At 41.0% G+C, this 20309-nt stretch overlaps 1 protein-coding gene across 1 annotated transcript in view; it reads left to right on the forward strand.

Annotated features, from left to right (window-relative positions):
* The window catches only part of lrrc75bb (leucine rich repeat containing 75Bb), a gene marked incomplete at its 5' end in the record, with an annotated part of 34690 nt that extends 15597 nt beyond the window's left edge, over nucleotides 1-19093 (forward strand). Inside the window, 2 exons of the mRNA XM_080419919.1 lie at nucleotides 3067-3179; nucleotides 18338-19093. Of these exons, the coding sequence (XP_080276045.1) occupies nucleotides 3067-3179; nucleotides 18338-18875 (651 nt within the window). The 3' untranslated portion in view covers nucleotides 18876-19093. The remainder of the gene's footprint in view (nucleotides 1-3066; nucleotides 3180-18337) is intronic.
* Between the last annotated feature and the right edge of the window lie 1216 nt (nucleotides 19094-20309).

The following is a 20309-nucleotide window of genomic DNA, read 5'->3' on the forward strand; positions in this document are numbered from 1 at the left end:
TAACAAGAAACAATTTTTTTTACCCAAATCATAGAAGTCCATTTCATGAGAATACTTTCATTTTCCTTTTACTCAAGAACAAATCACAGCAAAGGATTTGCTCATAGTGATCCCACTGGCTTAAACGAGAACGCTGAATGTTTTGAAGTCTGAGGCATGTTTTTGTGTCGCAGACGAGTAGGAGTGAGACTGGGAATGGTTAATCGCCCAAAGGCAAATTGCCCCTGTCTTTTTTTCTCTTTCGCTGCATTGCCTCTTTCTTGTTGTTGTGTTGTGCCATTAATTAGATTTACTCTGCTCTGCTCAACCCAATCCGTTTAAAGTCTCTGACAGAGGAAAGGATGGAGAAGAGAAAGGAGAAAGGGGATGATGGAGGCGAGAGGGAAACTGACAAAGATGCTAAAGCATATTTTGATCCAGAAAATGCTGGAGGCAACTCTATTCAATCGTCAGAAAAGGAGCTTTGCGATCACATTTTAGACGAATGAAAGATTATTTATAGAGTCGTTGCATCTTGTAAATTGGTGTATAGTGTGTGCATGGTGCCTGGCATATACTGTAGGTTTGGTTGTGTGATTTGGTGAGGAAGGAGGAGTGGGTGGAGTAATCCGATATTTTAACAACTAATGATCTAACTTGAACATAGAAGAGTGCCAGATTTATGGAAAGGAACGTAGTATGCTCTGAAACCCAAATACAGAATATACCTAATGATCATTCAACATGGAGAAATGATATCCCTGCTTGCTACCATCTAGAAAGTATTAATACAATGCATACAAGCCAGAGTCCTACTTCTTCCATGGCTAACAGCTGCTGACATCTTGTCCAACCAAGCAGACAATTATAACCACGTTTAACCTTGTGTCCCCATTTTGGTCATGTCATTATCGGCGACATATTTCAAAAACATTTTGAAAGTATAAAATAGGGACTTAAGTGGTTTGTAGGCGAGCTATGAATGCATTGTTAATATACTATATACTGTACAGAGGCTCCTTTATCCAAGACATCCTATGTGTTCCATTATACAGTGGTTAACCTAGCATGCCTATTATAACATCTGACAAAAATAGCAGATCTGCAAGCTCACAAGCAATGCGTCGCAGCGGCTATTTTTGGCGAAGGTATTTAGTGTAGAGTGAAAACAGGAGGGGCCTAGAATAGAGCCCATGGCAAAACTTAAGTATAACCACTTGTTTCATGACATGCTGGTTTACAAGACATTAAAAGTCTTCATCATGGTCCTTCAAACGTGTATTAAAAGGTTTTAACTGAAAAATCCACCCCAGTGAGCCATGGCAGGTTTTTTTCTCTCCGTGTTCTGAGGCAGAGTGTGGAGTAGGTCTACTACAGCATGAGGATTTGTCATTTCATGAATATGTGCGTAATGAATGATGATTCTTATTGTTAATGAATATCATTGTCTTAGGACCCCAGGAAGATTATAGCATCCGTTCAGGTAGCAGCTAATGGGGATCCTTTTAATAAACAAAATCCTGTCCGATAGCTAGCTCTAGACTCCCTGCTCCTGCACAGGACCCATGATTGCACATAACGTGCCGTGACAGAATTGTTGAGCTGTCACAGTAGCAAAGGACATAATCGAATCATGTACACTCTTGTGAGAAAATGTTGTCTGTCAAGCCTAATATGTTCAAAGTGTCCGGGAATAGCAACCATCAGGCACCTACTGCAGTCCAATTGTAGTAGCTGTTGTAAATGGAAACCAGAGAAACCAGTTTGTTCTTCTAATAGCCTATTAGAAGACTTTCTAAATATGCTGCTACTAACTTCTCGTGACTGGAATCTTTCAGGTTGGGTATTGATGTTCTAGTTTTTATTTGGTAGCCGTAAGATGTTTGCAAAAGCTGGTACAGTAGTTAAGGGATTACAGCTTGTAGGTTACAGAAAGACATGAATACACATTGGATTTGTGTTTGTGACACACTGAAAGAGAGAGTTAATTTCCCCGTGATGCAATCACATGGTTCATGTGTCACGCGTGCTTCATCAACAGCCATTATGAGGATTGGATTCAGTGTTTGGAAATATACAGTAGTGTTTGGAAATATCGGTCCCCCAACGGCAAGCGTTACTTCTACATTCTTCTTGGATGGATAGATGATTTTATTTTGTCATTGAACACAAGTGTACAACAAAATTATCTTGATGGCATCAATCCAATGCTGAGAGAACGATAAAACGCATAGATGTTGGTAGCAGTTCTTGTTACTGTAGTTATCTCTGAGCACACCTAAACAAATCCTAAATCAATTGTAAGTTGGTTTGGCAACATGTTTGAATATTTAACAGTATATGAATATTCTTTGTTTACAATGGAAGTAATGGGAGTGTCATAGCTCTGTCTCTCTCTCAATACACGAATCCACGGAACGCTACACTGTTGCTGGCGCCACCATTGCTGCGGTGTCAGTCAGCTGCTGCTGCGGTTCTGTCCGTCTGTTGACGTTAGCAGAGCAGCCATAAACTAGCCTACTGGCACCTGACGTAGGTGGTTCATCCCGATTTTCTGTACATCTTTGTAAAGTTAGTGTTAGTAAAAGTTAGTAAAAAGCACCTTCTAGTTTGCTAGAAGGTGATAGAATATTGTGTTAAAGGTGATAGAATATTGTGTTTGCAGAGATAATTCGACAATTGTTTATAAATTAATTTTTCAAAGATTTTAGCTATAGAACAAATGATTGCAATTGGTCTGTAGTTGTTAGGATCCAGTTCACTGCCTGCTTTAAATGTAGATCCGTAATCTACAAAAATTAGATGTAGATTTTTGCTATTGTTTAAGAACTTAGAAAGAAAAGAAGTGAAAGTAGTTAAGTCTATCTGTGGGGTTTATACATATTTAACCAATGAAATAAAAAGAGCTTGTGACTAAATAATAACTATTATGGATTCATTGGATTACAGGTTCTTTTTTTTCCATTTCCTGAAAAGTAATGGTTTTGGAAATACAAGGTTTCCGCCTGACAGCGACGTCATGTAGGCGTATGAGTTGGGGTGAAGATTACACCTTTAGTAATATGTGTTTGTGTGTGTGTGTTGTAGGAGACAGACTCCCTGAAGTCAGCCAACAAGATCTGCAAACAGCTGATTTACCACCTGACCCCTCACTCCAAGTGGACTAGACAGAACGTGCCCAGGAGGAAAGCACAGGCCTGGTGAGTCTGTCTGTCTGCCCTCTGTTGTTGCCCGGCATTAGCCCTCATTTGGACAAAATATGGATGTGCTTCATGAGTGTGTTTGTAAACATTTTGTGAGGTTGTACATACATCTGCTATATTCGGGGCACAACACTGTCATACGACGGAGCATAAATTAAGCATTAGTCTCTCCAAGGTGCTCTATTGGACCAGTGATTCCCAATCTTTTTAATTTCAAGGACCCCCAGTTTGATATGCATTAGGCTACGGACTCCCATTTGATACAATTTTATCTCTGGTACTCCATTCTGCACTGTAAAATCCTGTTAATTTAACTCTGAGAGTGTACAAATGGGGTTCCATTTGTCCACTCTCTGAGTTACAGGCCCTTAAGGATTCCCACATTGGGAACCAGTGTACTGTACTATACAACGCACACAAGCTTTTGAGTCACTCAGCTAATTATCACTAGCCACCAACATTTAGCCCATGTGGTGTTAGTTCCTAAATAGCTTGCACTGGTGAGTAAAATGGACTCCCTCTCTTTAAAAGGTATGAGTAGGATAAAAAATGTAATAAAATAAAAAAGTGATAATCCTTCTCAATCATCACTTATGACCGGCTAGAATTGCCTGCATTTTCTTATTTTACTTTACTTTGTTTGGGACATTTATGTGCGTTAACCTTTGGGCAGTAGGTGCGGGCTATTGGTGTTGTTGAGCTGAGGAGGAGTGGCCAACTTTAACATTTGTACAAACCGCAGCTGACAAATCCTGTTTGTTATACCGTTAATTGGTTCCTCATCTTGTCATAATATATATTTTTTTAAACATCATGAAGACGCTGGGTGGCAATTAATAACAGGAAATTCTCTCTGAACAAGAGACACAGAGAAACGCATTCTAACACTAATTACTAAACACTTGAATTCATACAGAAGTTGGAATGAACAAAAAAAACAACAACTAACAAACAAATAAACAAAAAACAATCCCACTAGTAATTCAGTTTCCTTTCCCAGCGCAATTAACCTAGTTTATACGATTTTCAGACTGTTTAACTTTTTCCGCCACAGTCGTCGTTGCAACGGCTCAAAATAAGACTCAACGATAACAAGGCAGACCTTCCCTTCCTGTTCATTAGCAAGCTCAGTCGAGGCAGTCTGCTCAGCGCTAAGCGTCTCTCACACAGCTTCCACCAAACTACACAGGCAGCTAGGCGATGGCACACCGCGCTGGAGCCATAAATAGAATGGAAGGCTTACTGAAAAATGTGAAGGAATCCATGTCCATGGATCAAGTTTTGTATTGGGGCACAATTAACAGTGTTTCCTTTAAGCTTGGTTATCTCTGTGCGTGGCAGAATCTTGGGTGCTGTACATGAAAGGAAATGCAGAGAATTGTATCTCATTGTTCCTTTCAGATTAGATCCTTCTCTCTCTCTCTCTCTCTCTCTCTCTCTCTCTCTCTCTCTCTCTCTCTCTCTCTCTCTCATTCTCTCTTCTCTCTCCCTCCTCTCCCCCCCTCTCTCTCTCTCTCTCTCTCCTTCTCTATCTAGCTAGCTCTTTTTGACTATCCTAGATTTCTCCTATTTTAACATCTCCTTTCTCGCATTGATTTCTTCCACTTGTTCTCCCAAGGGATTATTTTCCCCTTTTTCTAAGAGTCCATTTTGTTCAACAGTTGCCTCATAGACACAGTCAGTACCGAGTTGTTCTGCGGTTTGAGCTCAGGCTCTGGGGAAACACTGTCAAAGAGAGAGAGGGCGGGGGGGGGGCAGACAGACAGACAGCAGATAGACAGACAGACAAACAGGGGGGGGTCCACTGCAAGGCTGCTCATTAGTGCTCATGTACAGTATTCTCCTCATTCTTGTTCCCTCGCTTAACCCATTTAGACCTGAGGCCTAACCTAAGTTTTCAGAAAATCTCCATTTTTTTTTTTAAACTAAAAACTAAATCATGTTGAGATGCTTTCCCGGTTTTAAAGGTATAACAACGTATAGGCTTTCCCGGTCTTAATTGGCTAAAATGTATCGGAATTGTATATGTGGCCGCTCAATATTTAAAAATGAAAGCCATAAGTGATCCTATTATGAGATATATTAAATTCTCATGATCTCATGAAAACTGATAGTTCTCCAGCAGTAGCTTGTTATAAATACTTTTCACCAATTATATATGATTCATTGCAAATGGTTCACACTGTTACATGCATAAACCATTACTGAGCCTTCATTACTGTCACGGTGTGGTTCTGGAGGTGTAGGACTCAGGTGCAGAATGACAGATAGAGGCCGAGCAGTGAATAGTCAAGGAGGTTTATTTCTCAAAAACCACATTTTGAAAATATTGGATTCATATAGCAGCATTCCTTTACTTGCCCTTACTTACCCTTAAAGCTAGTCGTTATTGCCAGACTTACAACATCACATGTTTTGGTATACATTTATACATGATTTCTTTTTCCCCCCTTTTTTTTTGGCATTTATAATTAAATTTTAATTTTCTGAGGGTAAATGAGGAATGTCTGTGAGAACCCTGGGTTTGGTGCGGGGGTTTACCATTGTCAGTCATTTATGGTGTATGGTGTTCAGACCTAGGATTTTAAAGCATTTTAAGTTATACATTAAGCCACAGTACAGGAACGACTATACACATGAAAGTTTTGGAAGTGACTGGACATTACTCTGCAGCTACTACTCTATCAGCTCCAGTTTTCTACATTAAACTTCAAGGAATGTAAACACACTCATTGTATTTAAAGGGAATTTTCAAACATCGCTTTTGTTGCTTTGTTTGAGTCTTTGTAGAATGTACTAAGACCAGTGGGTTTCAACCTTTCATGGATTAGGGCCCGATTGAAAATCTCAAAATTGGTCTTGTTAAGTAGTCAGATGGACCGCGTGCATTTCCAGAGCATGTTATTTTTTATAATGAACCGATCAATACATTTTTCAGAAAACCCGTAGGATTTAGAACATTGGTTTAGAACAGTGGTTCTCAAAAATAGCAGATATACAAGCTCACAGTACGTCACTTCGTGCCACGTTGCGAGCTTGTACATCTGCTGAACATTTTTGAAAAATATCTTAAATCTTTTTTATTTATTTTAGAAATAGTTCATCTTTCACTCAATAGGGGCAATGCCCAACGCAGGTTGATGATGTCATGTGTGGTCTAGCCCTATGTAATTTATGGAATGCATGTGAAAATAAAAAATCACACCCAGTGTGAAGTGGGTGGTGTGGTCACAGTGGTCATCACAGTGATGGAAGAAGTGATGGAAGAAGTGATGGAAGAAACCATAACTTAAAAAAAACACATTTATGTTTTTTTTTAAGTTATGGTCCTATTTATAGGGCTATGCACATGTGTCATGTTTCCCTAGCCAATCACAGTCCTGAATAGACTGTGATTGGCCAATCACGGTGCAGGGTTAGGGGGGTACATTTGTGGCCAATCACAGCGCAGGATTCGGTGTGCAAATATCCAAACCTCACATATAGGGGCGGTTTCACCGTTTCACCCAGTGTGAAGTAAGCGGTGCTATTTATGAGTTATTAATTTCATCATGCGTCTCGCTAGCCAATCACAGCACTCCTGCGAAGTGACGTGCTTACATTTTTTACATTATTATTAATTTCATCATCCGTCTCGCTAGCCAATCACAGCGCGTCTGCGAAGTTTGAAGTTAATTTCATCATGTGTCTCGCTAGCCAATCACAGCACGTCCTGCAAGGCTTAGTCTATGGGCGTGTTTTCCACAGCATGGCGTCACAGCAAAAGACAAATTTTCACGACGGAAAGAAAAGCTTTCACCACGGATGGGTCCTAAACCCTCTTATAGGAGCGGTTACACCGCTCAAAAACAACTTAATACTTCCTAGCCTTTTAACACAAGTCTTCTCTTCTGGGGGTCCCTGGCACAAAACACTTTCAGATGGGGGGGGGTCCGCGGCCATATATCAATTTGGGGGTCCTTGACACGAAAAAGTTTGAGAACTACTGATTTACTGTAGAAGGCATTTGTAGAATCAGCCTCAGGGTTTTGCCAATTATTTGGGGCCCACTTGCAATATCCTCACGGCCCACCAGTGGGACCACAGGTTGAGAAGACGCTGTACTAGACTACTACTGAGTTTATCAGAAATGAGTGCGTCCCCTTAGATAAAGGGGAGATACGTGCTGTTATTTGATCTGACAGACTGCTTTATCATGCTCAGTTGTCTGGGGACACAGTAAAATGAGTGTAAGGGTTCATTTGGGTCCATTTTGACACTCAAAATTAAATGAGCACGGACCACTATTACACTCAAAGAGTTAACCACTTAAACCCTATATACTTCATTGCCTGGGGTCCCCCAGGGGTCTGTAATTGGCCCCCTAATTATTTTTGGTGAAAATAGCCAATTTACAAGCTTGTAGTCTGGACCAGACAGGATTTTGCTGTGTAGTGAGTGTACTGTAATAGCCGGCATTATTAGTGGTAGATGTGAAATCCACTGGTCTATAGGCTTTGACCCAGGCTTCACGCTGCCAGCTCAGACCATTAACTTACACACTGTAGGTATTGATACTGTCAGGCCAAATGGTATGGTCATGTTGAAACTAAGGGTTATACCAAACACAAAGACACACACACACACACACACACACACACACACACACACCCATGCACAAACACACGCACGCACACAAAATAATTACCGAACCTGCCTATACCGATGATGTCACTGGAAGGCAGGTTCCTGCCCTCCAAGTAGACAGAAATCGTGCCATCTTATGATGAGCATTAGTGAGGACCAATTATATGAAGATAGGTTGAAAATGAGTGAAGTGGTCCTTTACTGAGATCAGTTCTGTATTCTAGCACACTGTACTGTTAGCTCTGTGGAAACTGGCTAATTCCTCTTGCTACTGCATGTTTACACATCTGCTATTTGCGTGCTTTGCCGTGCCATGTGTCATCTGCCATTTGGACATATATGGCCTAGTTCTGGAGCCACGCTATGCCCTGAAGTGTGCATGGTAACAGTTATTGGGGAAGGCCGTTCTGACTCAACACACATGACCCATGACTAACCTTCAAGGGCAAAAGACAACAACGCTCGCAACGTCGCTGTCGGGTGGAAAACCAAGCTCTTACTAATGCTTTTCGTAGGTTAAATATGTATAAAACCCACACAGACTGAACCACATTCACTTTCACTTTAAAAGTAAAAAAAAAAGGCAGACCAATTTGTAGATCTACAACCTCACAACGCATTGCGAAGTGTCACGTCATGTGTCGAAGAAGGGCAATAATTTACAAAAAAACATGGATAGTTGAAATATGGAGATACACAGTTTCTGACCGACAGTAACGATAACAGTTAAAGAATGTCTGTTTTCGTCCGTCCGTCTTCTGACTGACACGGGTAATTGTCACTTTCTCCACCAACAGATCAAGCAGTTCCTTTGCACTTCAGTAAATAAAGTCAATCTCCTTCCTGTCTGACCTCTACCTGTAGATCAAGTAGTTCATTTATTTCCTGTGCACTTCAGTAAATAAAGTCAATCTCCCTCCTGTCTGACCTCTACCTTTAATAGAGACTTAAGGTGCCAACAACCATCCGTATCCATAATTAATGAAACACTTCCTTCCTAGAGTACACAGCGCGGGGTTAGTGTTCAGCATCCAGCACTCTGAAATTGAGGGCACGGAACCATGACTAATTGCATTTGTTGGCAAACAAAATACTGTGGTAATCACACCATTCACAAATGTTATTGCTTCTTTTTGATTACATGTGAGTTTCAGTAATCTTTTCTTTTTTTGTATAAATGGAAAAACTCAGTCCATTGTGGTTTAAAAGACAGGTTATTGGTTTGAGTCCTCGTTTGAAGACTTGTGATTGAGTCCTCATTTGAAGACTTGTGATTGAGTCCTCATTTGCTTTTATTGTTGCTGTTTTTTTATATAGGGCATAGAGGATTAGATTTGAGAGCTGATGTGGGTGTATTTGTGAAAGAGAACTGCATGGACAGACACATTCCTTTTTTTGTGGGTGGGGGGGGGGATTTCTGTGTCCCTCTTCTTCATAGCTAGGGATCACTCACCAGTGTCTCCTTTTGGAGCTGCATTTTAATGTTGGTTTCATAACTGCGCCTTGACATAGCATAGCAGACAGCGACGCACTCCTCCATGTTACACAGTTATGTAACGCAAACTGTTTTCGGTGTATTCTGTCGCAGTATTCTTTTCTCCTAAGGATCCAGTTTGTCACATCGAATCAGGTCATTGAAATATAGCTCAGCCATAGAGTACATCGATGCATACACACACTGGCATTTTGAGTCATAGTCTATCAAGACATTTCATATTCACTGGCACAAATATTATGCTTTGTTTCTTCCTTTGGTAAGTCGTGTTTTATTAGATTTTATTAGTTTGTTATTTTTGGTTTACACTGAGAATATTAGAGTGCTGCCTGCAAGAGAGAACAAGAACAAAAAAGCTGAGACACAGAGAATTTTCTTTTTTTAACCACTTTAATGCTGGTGTCCCTGTTTTGGACATGTCATTATAGTTTATTAATAATAAATACATAAATAAATAAACAAACAAACAAACAAACAATTAAATAAATAACTAACAAGTTCAATGTTTTCCACTTTTTCTTTTTAAATTTGTCTTTCTTTTTTCTCCCCCAAAACATCACTCCTACAAGCTCACATGTCTTATGAGGTTGTAGATCAGCTATTTTCGAATAGCCAAAGTATAAAACGTAATTAATGACCACCATATCTCAGTTCACTGCAGTGCTCTAACACAAGTTCTTGTTATCCCCCTTCTTTCCATATAGCTCTTGTGATCGTGTGTTCCTTCATATTGTGCTTCTTTTTTTGGCATGTGGTGTTGTTCTGCACCAAGCTAAAATGCCACTCCTGCCTGTGTTTTGGGAACCCTGCGGTGCACTGGTGTCAGGAGAGCCCAGGAGAACGGTATGATGGGGTAGCGTAGCTACTAACTGGGTAAGGTTGTTGGCAGCAATTCAGCTTGCTGCACTCCTCACACCCCCAGAGTCCCTCCTGGCCTTCACTGTGCTAATTAAAGCACCACCCCACACACCTGTAGAAAGAACTGATGAGCACTAATGTGCAAGTGAGTGGGAGGGCTTTGGGGATTTTGTCTGTTTACATTGTTTCAATGCCTTTTTTCGACCCTGTCTGTATGTTCTTGTGATTGCTTTCCGGGCCCATTTGTAAGGCTTTGACGCAATGACGCTTGACGCATCAACAAGTATGTTTAATTTTGAACAACAATAACAGGCCAATTTTGAAGATTAGATCTTTTTGATGCCAGCCATATTGACATATACAGGTGTTACTGATGACACTAGGCTCTGTTCCTAGGCTATGTCCACACATACATTTACATCATCCCCAAAACATGCTCCATATGACATCGGAAAGAACGTCCGGTTCGGACAGGCTTTACGAACTAGTTCGTAAATAAGAATCTGTTCTTAATTTGTCTTGCTTGGTTAAATAAATGTTAAATAAAGAAATGAAAATAACACCTAGAAATAGCATTACACAACTATTTAAGTCAATATGGCTGCTGTGAAAATAGTTTATTGACAGTAAAAGGTCCATACATAGCCTATATGGTATGTCTGGTTACGGTGATTTTGGGATTCATTAACCACTTTTCTCTAGTTGTGCCATCTAATCTGTTATGTCATACAGTAACAATATATGTCGTATAGCCTGGAGCGTCTTCATTCAAAGAGAATTGAGGGACTTGGTTGAACCAGTGGAATTTTGTATGTATTGTCTCAACATTTAAATCCAGCTAAATGAGCTACTGTGAGTCTATATCTTGTTTCTAGGATGAGATTATGCCCCCTTTTTCTCCCCAATTTAGTCGTTATGCCAATTAATTCCTCCGAACACACATTTCTGTGTTGCCACTGCTGTTGCTGACTCACCTGCCAGTGAGGGGGCCCCACCAGGAGGACTTATAGAGCCTTCGTTCTACTATTCCCGCCCAACACTCCTTGCTGACAGGTGCCACCCCAGCCCATAGGATTACATGCAGTGACAATTATCACCCTCCTTTCCCGGCTTCCCTCCCCCAAACACCGGCCAATTGTGTGTAGACACCCGACAAAGTCGGATGCACCACGGTGGGTTCGAACGAACCTTCGTGGTGGTAGGCAGGGACTTTACCACAGCGCCACCCGAGTGAGGATGAGAGTATTAAACAAGTAATGTACCTTAGTGACTTTTGTAATCTTACAAAAATGTTGTCTACTATAGGCATATTCTGGGCTTACAGATAATTAAAAAATACATTAATTAACATAGTTTTACATGCTTTCTCTTCAAAGATAATTTAGTGCTGTAGTCCAACATTGGCTTTTGCTAGGATAAACTAGTCTACCTAGTATGCATAGATGCCTGGAGGCAGAACAGCTCAGATCAATACAATGAATAAACAAACAAACAAGTGAAGACCAAAGCGTTGATGAAGCAGACATTGATCTGACCAATCCCCTGGGTCTGAGGAATGACCCCCACATCCAAAGCTTCTCAAGTGCCTTTATTTCATTCAACTGAAATCAGTCAATGCATGCTCGGCTGTTAGTGTAGTCAGCTGGAGAAAATTTGAATTTGTATTACCAAGGCCTGTCCACCCAGCCGAGAGACTTTACATATAGCATATCGTCACTGTCAGGCAGAACATTTGTATGTCCAAAGCAGTTTTTTAACCTGTGTTCCAATGGATCCAATATAGTTATTATTTAGGCATTTCTGAAATATTTATAAAACCCACAGACACACTTAACCACTTAAGCCCTACATTATACTTTGTTATACAACGGTGTCATGTGAAAATAGCCGATCTACAAGCTCATTGTATTATTATATTTTTTCAATATAAATTGGTTAGTTCGATTAACTGCTGCACCCCATAAATATATTGCGTTCATTAAAAACACACACATAAACACACTCACATTTTTACAGTCGCACAGCTGCCTGGTGTAACCCACGGTCCTTTACAGATGGCTACTGAGTTGATCACTGCAGAAAAGTACACTTATCCCTATTCCACATTCAGAGTTACATTGTGAGCTTTCAAACTGCCAACCTTAGGCGCAATATGCTGCTGTATAATGATGGAAGATGGGTGGACAATCTAACAGGCCCCATTTAGTAACAGGACGCTTCAGTGAAGCATTTGAGTGAAGTCCTCAACCAGAAATAATATTGTTGCTGTCAGGCAGAAACCTCCTTCTCCATATTTTAACTTTGTATGTTCTTTTTTTTTGGTAAATGAATGCCCTACTTTGTTGTCACGCAAAAGTAGCCAATGAATCTACAAGCCAGATCGGCTATTTTTTTTAAAGGATTTGGAAGTTAAAGTGAAAGTGGTTAATGCCCATGATAAATGGACATAAAAAAAGAATATGCATGCTAACACTGCCGTGTCTCCTCCAGCTTTCCAGCGTATTACTGATTCATGAGGGTAAATGAAGGGGAACATGTATTCTGTGTGGGTGGACACATTACAACTTTCTTCTTCCATTTGCTTTAACACTTTCACCCCCGTTAGAAAAGAATAACCTGAAGGGCAGTGGTCGAAAGTACAGTTACTCAAATACTGTACTTAAGTACAATTTTGAGGTACTTTTACTTTACTTGAGGGTTTCATTTTTTTCTATACTATATACTTTTACTCCACTACATCTCACAGCCACATATTGCACTTTCTACTCTACTACAATTATTTGACAACTTTAGTTACTTTGGAGATTTTGATTATTATGACAAAACATACATTAACCACTTACACCCTGTTTCATACTTTGTCCGTGAAAATCGCACACACAGACCCCTCTTATAGACGGCTAGCCTCTTACAGAGCCACACCGCGAAGATAAAATGCTGTTTTAGAAAATCTCTATGTAACACTTACCATCTCATCACTTTTCCAGGCCCTATACTGTAGCTCAGAGTGCTGAGGTAAGGTGCTGGACTGTATTGGAGAGGAGATTGATGAGCAGACTGGAGAGATGGCTAAACGGCAGCGGCTCTCAACGTGGGGTCTGGGGACCCTCAGGGGTCCTTGTGGGTGTTCTAGGGGGTCAAATTTGTTAATATAACATCAAAATCAGCTATTTGAATTATAGCCGATCTATAAGCTCACAACGGGTCGCACCACGACGCGTTGTGAGCTTGTAGATGTACTATTTTCCCAAAATCTTGTTTGGGGAGTCCTGACAAAAGCTCTTTTCAGATGGGGTTCTGCGGCCAAATACCTGTAGATCAATTTGGGGGTCCTCAACAAGTTTGAGAACCATGCTATCCCAGCAAGCACAATGACGTCATGATGACGTTATGATGACGCCCGGTCATCACCCCGGTGACGTTCAGGACTAGGCCAGATCACAGCCCATATGGGGATGATCTTTACGTCATTTACAGGACGTCATCACCGGGACATCATATGGACATTTGGACAGCAATTTTGGGTGATGAGAAATGTGTTTAGATGACGTCCTGGAAGTGACGTTTTTGTGGTCAGGATGACATCAGTGAATTTACACTGAACAACTGAGGTTCTCTAGCCTTGTAAAGCTCTGGCAGAGATATCTGTTGGCACATGCTGTAGCTTCATTAGCCAGATCAAATAAAATCAGCGCAATTTAAACGTGCACCACATTTTCCTTCCATGTATTTCACAAAAACAGAAAAACAACAATTGTCTCTGTGGTGTTTTATTAGGCACACTCAGGCGTTTTTTTTCTACACAACTAGCAAACTTTTAACCTTGTCCATTTGCATTACAGTACATTGAATTTCACCATCACACACCAATAATAATATTTCATTTCATACCTTTGGGATTTACATGACAATATTATAACTGTGAGAGTCCAGGGTATCATTCAATATGTAACAGTTAATAACTTCCCCTAGGAAAGGCAGGGTATGAAAAGCAATTAGACAGCCCATGCTAACCCCACATTAACAGGTCCAGCAGTTTGACACAGGGGAGTCAGTCCTCATTAGGTTCCTGCACCATTGCATTACTGTCGTAGTCAATAGATGGATTTACCTCAGTTGCAATGGTGGAAAATAACTATTTACATTTTCTGTACTTAACACATTGGGTGCCAGAGGTTTATTAAAATATTATACGTTGAGTGCCTGCATTTCTTCCATCCACTTGCGTTATACGTTTCGTGCTGCAGAAGCCCCGACGCGGAAGTGCATGTAAACAAGAATTGGGTCAAAAACGGTCCGGACCGTTTTCGGCACTTCTCGTTTGGACCCTCAAAAACGGTCCGGACCGTTTTTGGCATTCAATGTGTTAACTCTCTCAGTGCCACGCCCCGAGATATCCCGAGTTTTTCCCGAGTACCCTCCCTGCCAGCACGAGAAATCCCGAGTTTTTACTTTTGACTGTGGTCGCGCTATTCTGTTTATTTTTCATGATCACTTTCGCTTCCTGACTCCTTCAGACTCATTGGGTTCCGGTTTCATGACGCAGATTCCGTTTCCGGTTCTCATTTTTCTCCCGCGGTCATTTTTAGCCAGTATAGGGAAAGTCACGGTTTTTCACACGGTATAAAAAACGAACGGAGAGGTCCACTTCTGTTCTCTTTGGTCTGGGTGACGATCAGTCATCGTAGTCGTGTATCACATCGTATTTTACCCCGATCACAGATTGTCGAAAACGTCACATCTGTTTTTTGACCGGATGTGACGTAGGCCTGTTTGGGAGGGGGCGAGCGAGTCAGCGAGGTAATCAATGTGTCGATTTGCTGCTCTCTACTGGTAGAACTGTCGTAGGTGTTTAAAATTGCAGAAGACAAGCTATTTGAAAATTAAATTACAAAATAGCAACAACAAAAAAAAACGAAGATTGCTGGCACTGGGGGAGTACTTTATGAAAATACTCTTGGCAGTGAAAGAGTTAAGTAACATTTTGAGTTACTTTTACTTTACTTGAGTATTTAAAAATTTCTACTCCACATCTCAGATGCAAATATTTTACTTTTTACTCCACTACAATTCTTTGACCGCTTTACTTACTAGTTACTTTGCAGATTTAGATTATTAATTCAAAACATACATTAACTACTTAAGCCGTATTTTATATCTTGGCTATTCAAAAAATAGCAGATCTACAATGCGTCGCATCGTGGTTGTGAGCTTGTTGATTGGCTATTTCCGAAAAGGTTTGACATACTTTTACTTTGGTACTTAAATAATATTTTGATGGCAATACCTTTGTATTGCCATCAATTATTTATTCAAGTCAAATTTTGAATACAGGCCTTTTACTTAACAGAGTGACGTTTTTTTGTAACAGAGTATATTTCAATCGTGGTATTGCTACTTTTACTTAAATCTGTGTACCGCTTCCACCACCGTTGTTGTATAATTGCTCCTGGTAAAGCCAATAGAGGGATTTACCTCAGTTGCTTGCTTTTCAGCGCCGTTTGATACAGGAAGGCTCTGCAACGATTAAGGCAGCAGAATATGGAATCCTTTCAAAGTCTTTTGTGTCAGAGTGGGCCAAGACGATTTGCACCACTGCCTTACGAGCATGGCAGGCATACCAGAAGGGAGCCAGGATGTTTTCTTGTTTATGTTGTTATTATTTGATGGTAATGGACTGTAGCATTCAGTGTGACATTAGAACAGCTACTGTAGCTCTGCCCCTGGGTCCGTGCCCAGATTAGAGACCCGTGGGCGGTATTTGGTCCACCAACCAAACTGGCAGGCAGTGAGTATGGATCGAGGTCTCATTACAGTATAGCAGTATAGACCCTTCCCCACACCACTGGTTTTCAAGGTGGGGAAATTGGAAAGGAGAGGAAAAAAAGGGGGGGGGGGATCTTTAAAATATATATATATTAAAGGTTTTAGTTATATTCAAATAGGAAAAAAAGGTGAAATGGCAAAACATTTTCCAAGTTTACAAATATCAAAAATAGCCCCAATCCCAATTTACTGTGCAAATTGGTAAGATGTGGGTTTCAAATGGAAATCAAAAATCCAAAGCAAAGGAGCAAAGAGTGTGTGAGAGAAATGTAATAATGGAGGGGGAAAAGAGACCAAGAAAGAGACATGTGGAGAAGTATGAGGCTCTAAAGGAGGTACACAGCTGAATTATAGCCTACTCAAGGAATCAATAACCTCGCAAATCTCTGCTCCAGTTAGCTGCAGGTCTTTTCCTGGATGCTTCAGAGCATAGAGGGTGACAGATGTGAAGACCATGAGCCTGCCGATTTATGAGGCTCCCACACAGACTAGAAGAGAAAGGGGGAGAGAGAGAGAAAGAGGGGGGGGGGTGAAACACAGAGAGACTAACCATTTATATTTCTGAGGAGGCTGGCTGAGGGACATCAGGCAAAAAAGATTGTGACTTATGCTTAATGTATGCACCGTTGTACAACTGAGATCTACAAACATGAACTACAAGCAGATCTGCAAGCTCACAACATGGCGCATCGTGACACGTTGTGAACTTGTAGATCGGCCAATTTCAGTGTGCAACACCAGTATAACGGAAGGATAAGTTAGGCTTAAGCAAAGTCGGTAAACAAACAAATAGTTAAAGGTTTTCGAACAATGGTCTCCACCTGTCCACTTCATTATGATTGGTTTGCCAAAATGTATATTTAATCAAACTCTTGCAGAAATAGAGGTTGACTTTAGATGGCTCAGTTCTGTTATTGTATGGTGTCAAATGCACTGAGGGATCTAATGACTCATCGCAACGAGAAGCACTGTCCATCCACATTTGCTTGTGCGTAGTCTCAATAACTTTGTGACTCTGTTCTTAAAGGTAGGGTAAGTGATATTTTTTGGTTAAAACAAAAAGTTTTTTGTTAAAAGGTTAAAATACTATATTCTGATAGTAATCATTGCTATAGAGTGTTTTTTCAGTAACAGATGTCTCCCTGAGTCTCCAGCTCTTTAATAAACAGAAAATACATTTTTCGGTAGGTGTCAAAATCTCAGCCAATCAGGAGAAAGTACCCATTTTAAAGCTTAATTTAGGATACAGATTAAACAAGTGAAATTGGAAGTGATGACACTAAGCCTTAGTGTCATCACTTCCAATTTCACTTGTTTAATCTGTATCCTGATTGAGTTCTCTGTCCTGGTTGGATAAAATTGGAAATGAAACTGAAACTGAAACGAAAATGCATTTTCTGTTTAATAAATAGGTGGAGAGACAAGGAGACTCCTAATACTGAACAAACACTCTATAGCAATGAGTACTATCAGAATATAGAGCTATTTAACAATTATTTTAACCATCGCAAATCACTTACCCTACCTTTAAAAAGCGCTATACAAATAAAGTTTATTATTATTATTATTTTGAAGTGCTTTGCTTTAACATTTTCCTGCTCTGCATGACGCTATCCGTCTATAAGTCTGTCTGTCTGTCTGTCTGTCTGTCTGTCTGTCTGTCTGTCTGTCTGTCTGTCTGTCTGTCTGTCTGTCTGTCTGTCTGTCTGTCTGTCTGTCTGTCTCTGTCTGTCTGTCTGTCTGTCTGTCTGTCTGTCTGTCTGTCTGTCTCTGTCTGTCTGTTTGTCCAGAGCTAATCTTGCAAATCGCTGTTTGTACATTATGTTTTAGAATTTCATAATGTTAGTCAATTTAACCCAAATATGGAATCATCCGTCATATATATGTCATAAATAACTGACGTCATAGAGATGACAGATGTCACAGGCTGTCCACATGAAGTCCATGTGGCCATGCTGAAATTTGGCCTAAGATACAGAATTTGGTGCTTCAGAGAATGAGACCAGTACACATTTAGATGCAAAATACTGTAGGTTTGTGACTGTTACGCTGTGTATATTCTACCACTGACCGGTAGACTGTACTACATTTTGTGTAATTTTTTTTATCAATCGCATTTCTGTGTATGGTGGGGTGACACTGAGTAACATCAATAGTCCGTCTTTATAGGATCAATAGATCAATAAACACAGCCACATCATTAGGTCAGGTGGAAAGCTAACTACCAATACACTTAGGCCAGCCTTTATTTTATTTTATTTATTCATTGACTACAATAGCTATGTTGTTCTTCAGAGAAGGTGAAAACATCCATTCATCTATCTGTCTTTCTGTCTGGTCTCCCCAACAGCCTAAAATCCACTCTGAAGAAAAAGCTGGCCAGTGATGTGGTCAACCTATCAGGCATACCCCTGTGCGGCCGAGACCTCCACCATGTGGTGTACTACATCCAGGGCGGCAGCGATGCAGTGTCTGCCGTGGACTTGAGCTTCACCGAGCTGCAGGACGAGGGCCTACGCCTGTTGCTGCCGATCCTCAGCTGTCTGCCCAAGCTGACAAGATTAGCAGTGAATGGGAACCGTCTGACAGTGGCCATCCTGAAGGACCTGACCGAGATGGTGAAGGATCACAGGAAGTTTCCGAGCCTAGCCTGGGTGGACCTGGGCAACAATGTCGACATCTTCACTGTACCCCAGCCGTTGCTGGTAGCCTTGCGCCGTCGCTTTGGCTTGCGTAGCAGCCTTCCCACCATCTATGAGTACAGTGAGGTGCGGACTGTGACAAGCTACAACCCTAACCTGGAGACCTCCGTCGAGGAGGCCAGCCTGTGTGAGGATGGAGAGCGAGATGAAGAACGCGATGAGGAAGAGGAGGAAGATACAGGGTGATTTATACTTAGTCGTGTGCCGGTGTCGCGCACTGAAAATAGCAGATCTGCAAGCTCACAACACGTCACCGCGCGATGTGTTGTGAGCTTGGGTCTGGGGCTTGGGACATTGGGCTTTGAGCCGGGAAGTGTGTCCAAAAATGTGACACTTCGCTGTTGCAACAGGTGATTGTCCATGGTCGTTTGTCATAGTGTGCCAACACTTTCTAGTGCTCTGTCTGTTTACTCACCTGAAATCCTGAGTCTAGCCTCCTGTGTTAAGCACGAAACCCACCAGGCGCGCAAGCATAAGTACACGGACGCTGCTTTACTTCCGCTTCATGTTAATAAATGCAGCCGTTCTCACTGGCAGCGCAAGGACGCTCTGCTCTGGGCGGGGAAAAAAGCTTGTCAAAGCGCTCTGGGCGGGGAAAAAAACAGCTTGTGGTCCAGGCACGTTCTCATAGAAATACATTGTATATAGAATGACCAGACGTCCCTTTGTGGCCAGGTTTGGCGAGAACAGTCACGCATAAAGCTGCGCACGCATTAAAGCGCGGGTGCGGATGCTTTTTTGGTGGGTTCGGTGCGTTAGCATGTGTCATCTTGCCAGAAGTTGCTTAAGGTAACTATATACCCCGATCTATCTATATATATATATATATATATATATATATATATATATATATATATATATATATATATATATATATGCGTTGTGTTCTTTGTATGTTCAGACAGCAGAGACTTCAACTCGGCCACTTAAAACCAGATGTCTCAATGTGTTACTACTGACAATAATGAACTAATTACTTCAGTGAAGCATTTGAATAAGTTCAACTTTAAATGAACTAAATCTCCCAAGTGGGCCTGAAGTTTTTACTATTAAATATGTTTACAATTCCATCTCTGTAGAATAACATCTGCATAGGAGCAACTGCATTTCCTAGTGTGTTTGAATAAAATGTCTCACGGTTATATCTCATTGTGCTGCGAAAGCATTTATTAAGGACACATTTTCCAACTGAGAGTTCATTTAAAAATATACCAAATTCTATTTTTAATTCCATGTCAATGAGCTCCAAAGAGAAACTGCCTTTGAATGCAGAATACAGTACACGCCACATACATACATGTTAATGATAAAGACAGATATACATACATACAGACAAAACAAAATATACACAGCGTGTGCATGCACACACACACACACACACACACACACACACACACACACACACACACACACACACACACACACACACACACACACACACACACACACACACACGTGTGCGCACGCACGCGTGCGCACACATGCGCACACGCGCACACACGCGCACACACACACACACACACACACACACACACACACACACACACACACACACACACACACACACACACACACACACACACACACACACACACACACAGACAGTGTTGGCTGCTGATG

Source organism: Gymnoscopelus braueri (genome assembly GCF_963280865.1).
Source record: "Gymnoscopelus braueri genome assembly, chromosome: 22".
Lineage (NCBI taxonomy): Eukaryota > Metazoa > Chordata > Actinopteri > Myctophiformes > Myctophidae > Gymnoscopelus > Gymnoscopelus braueri.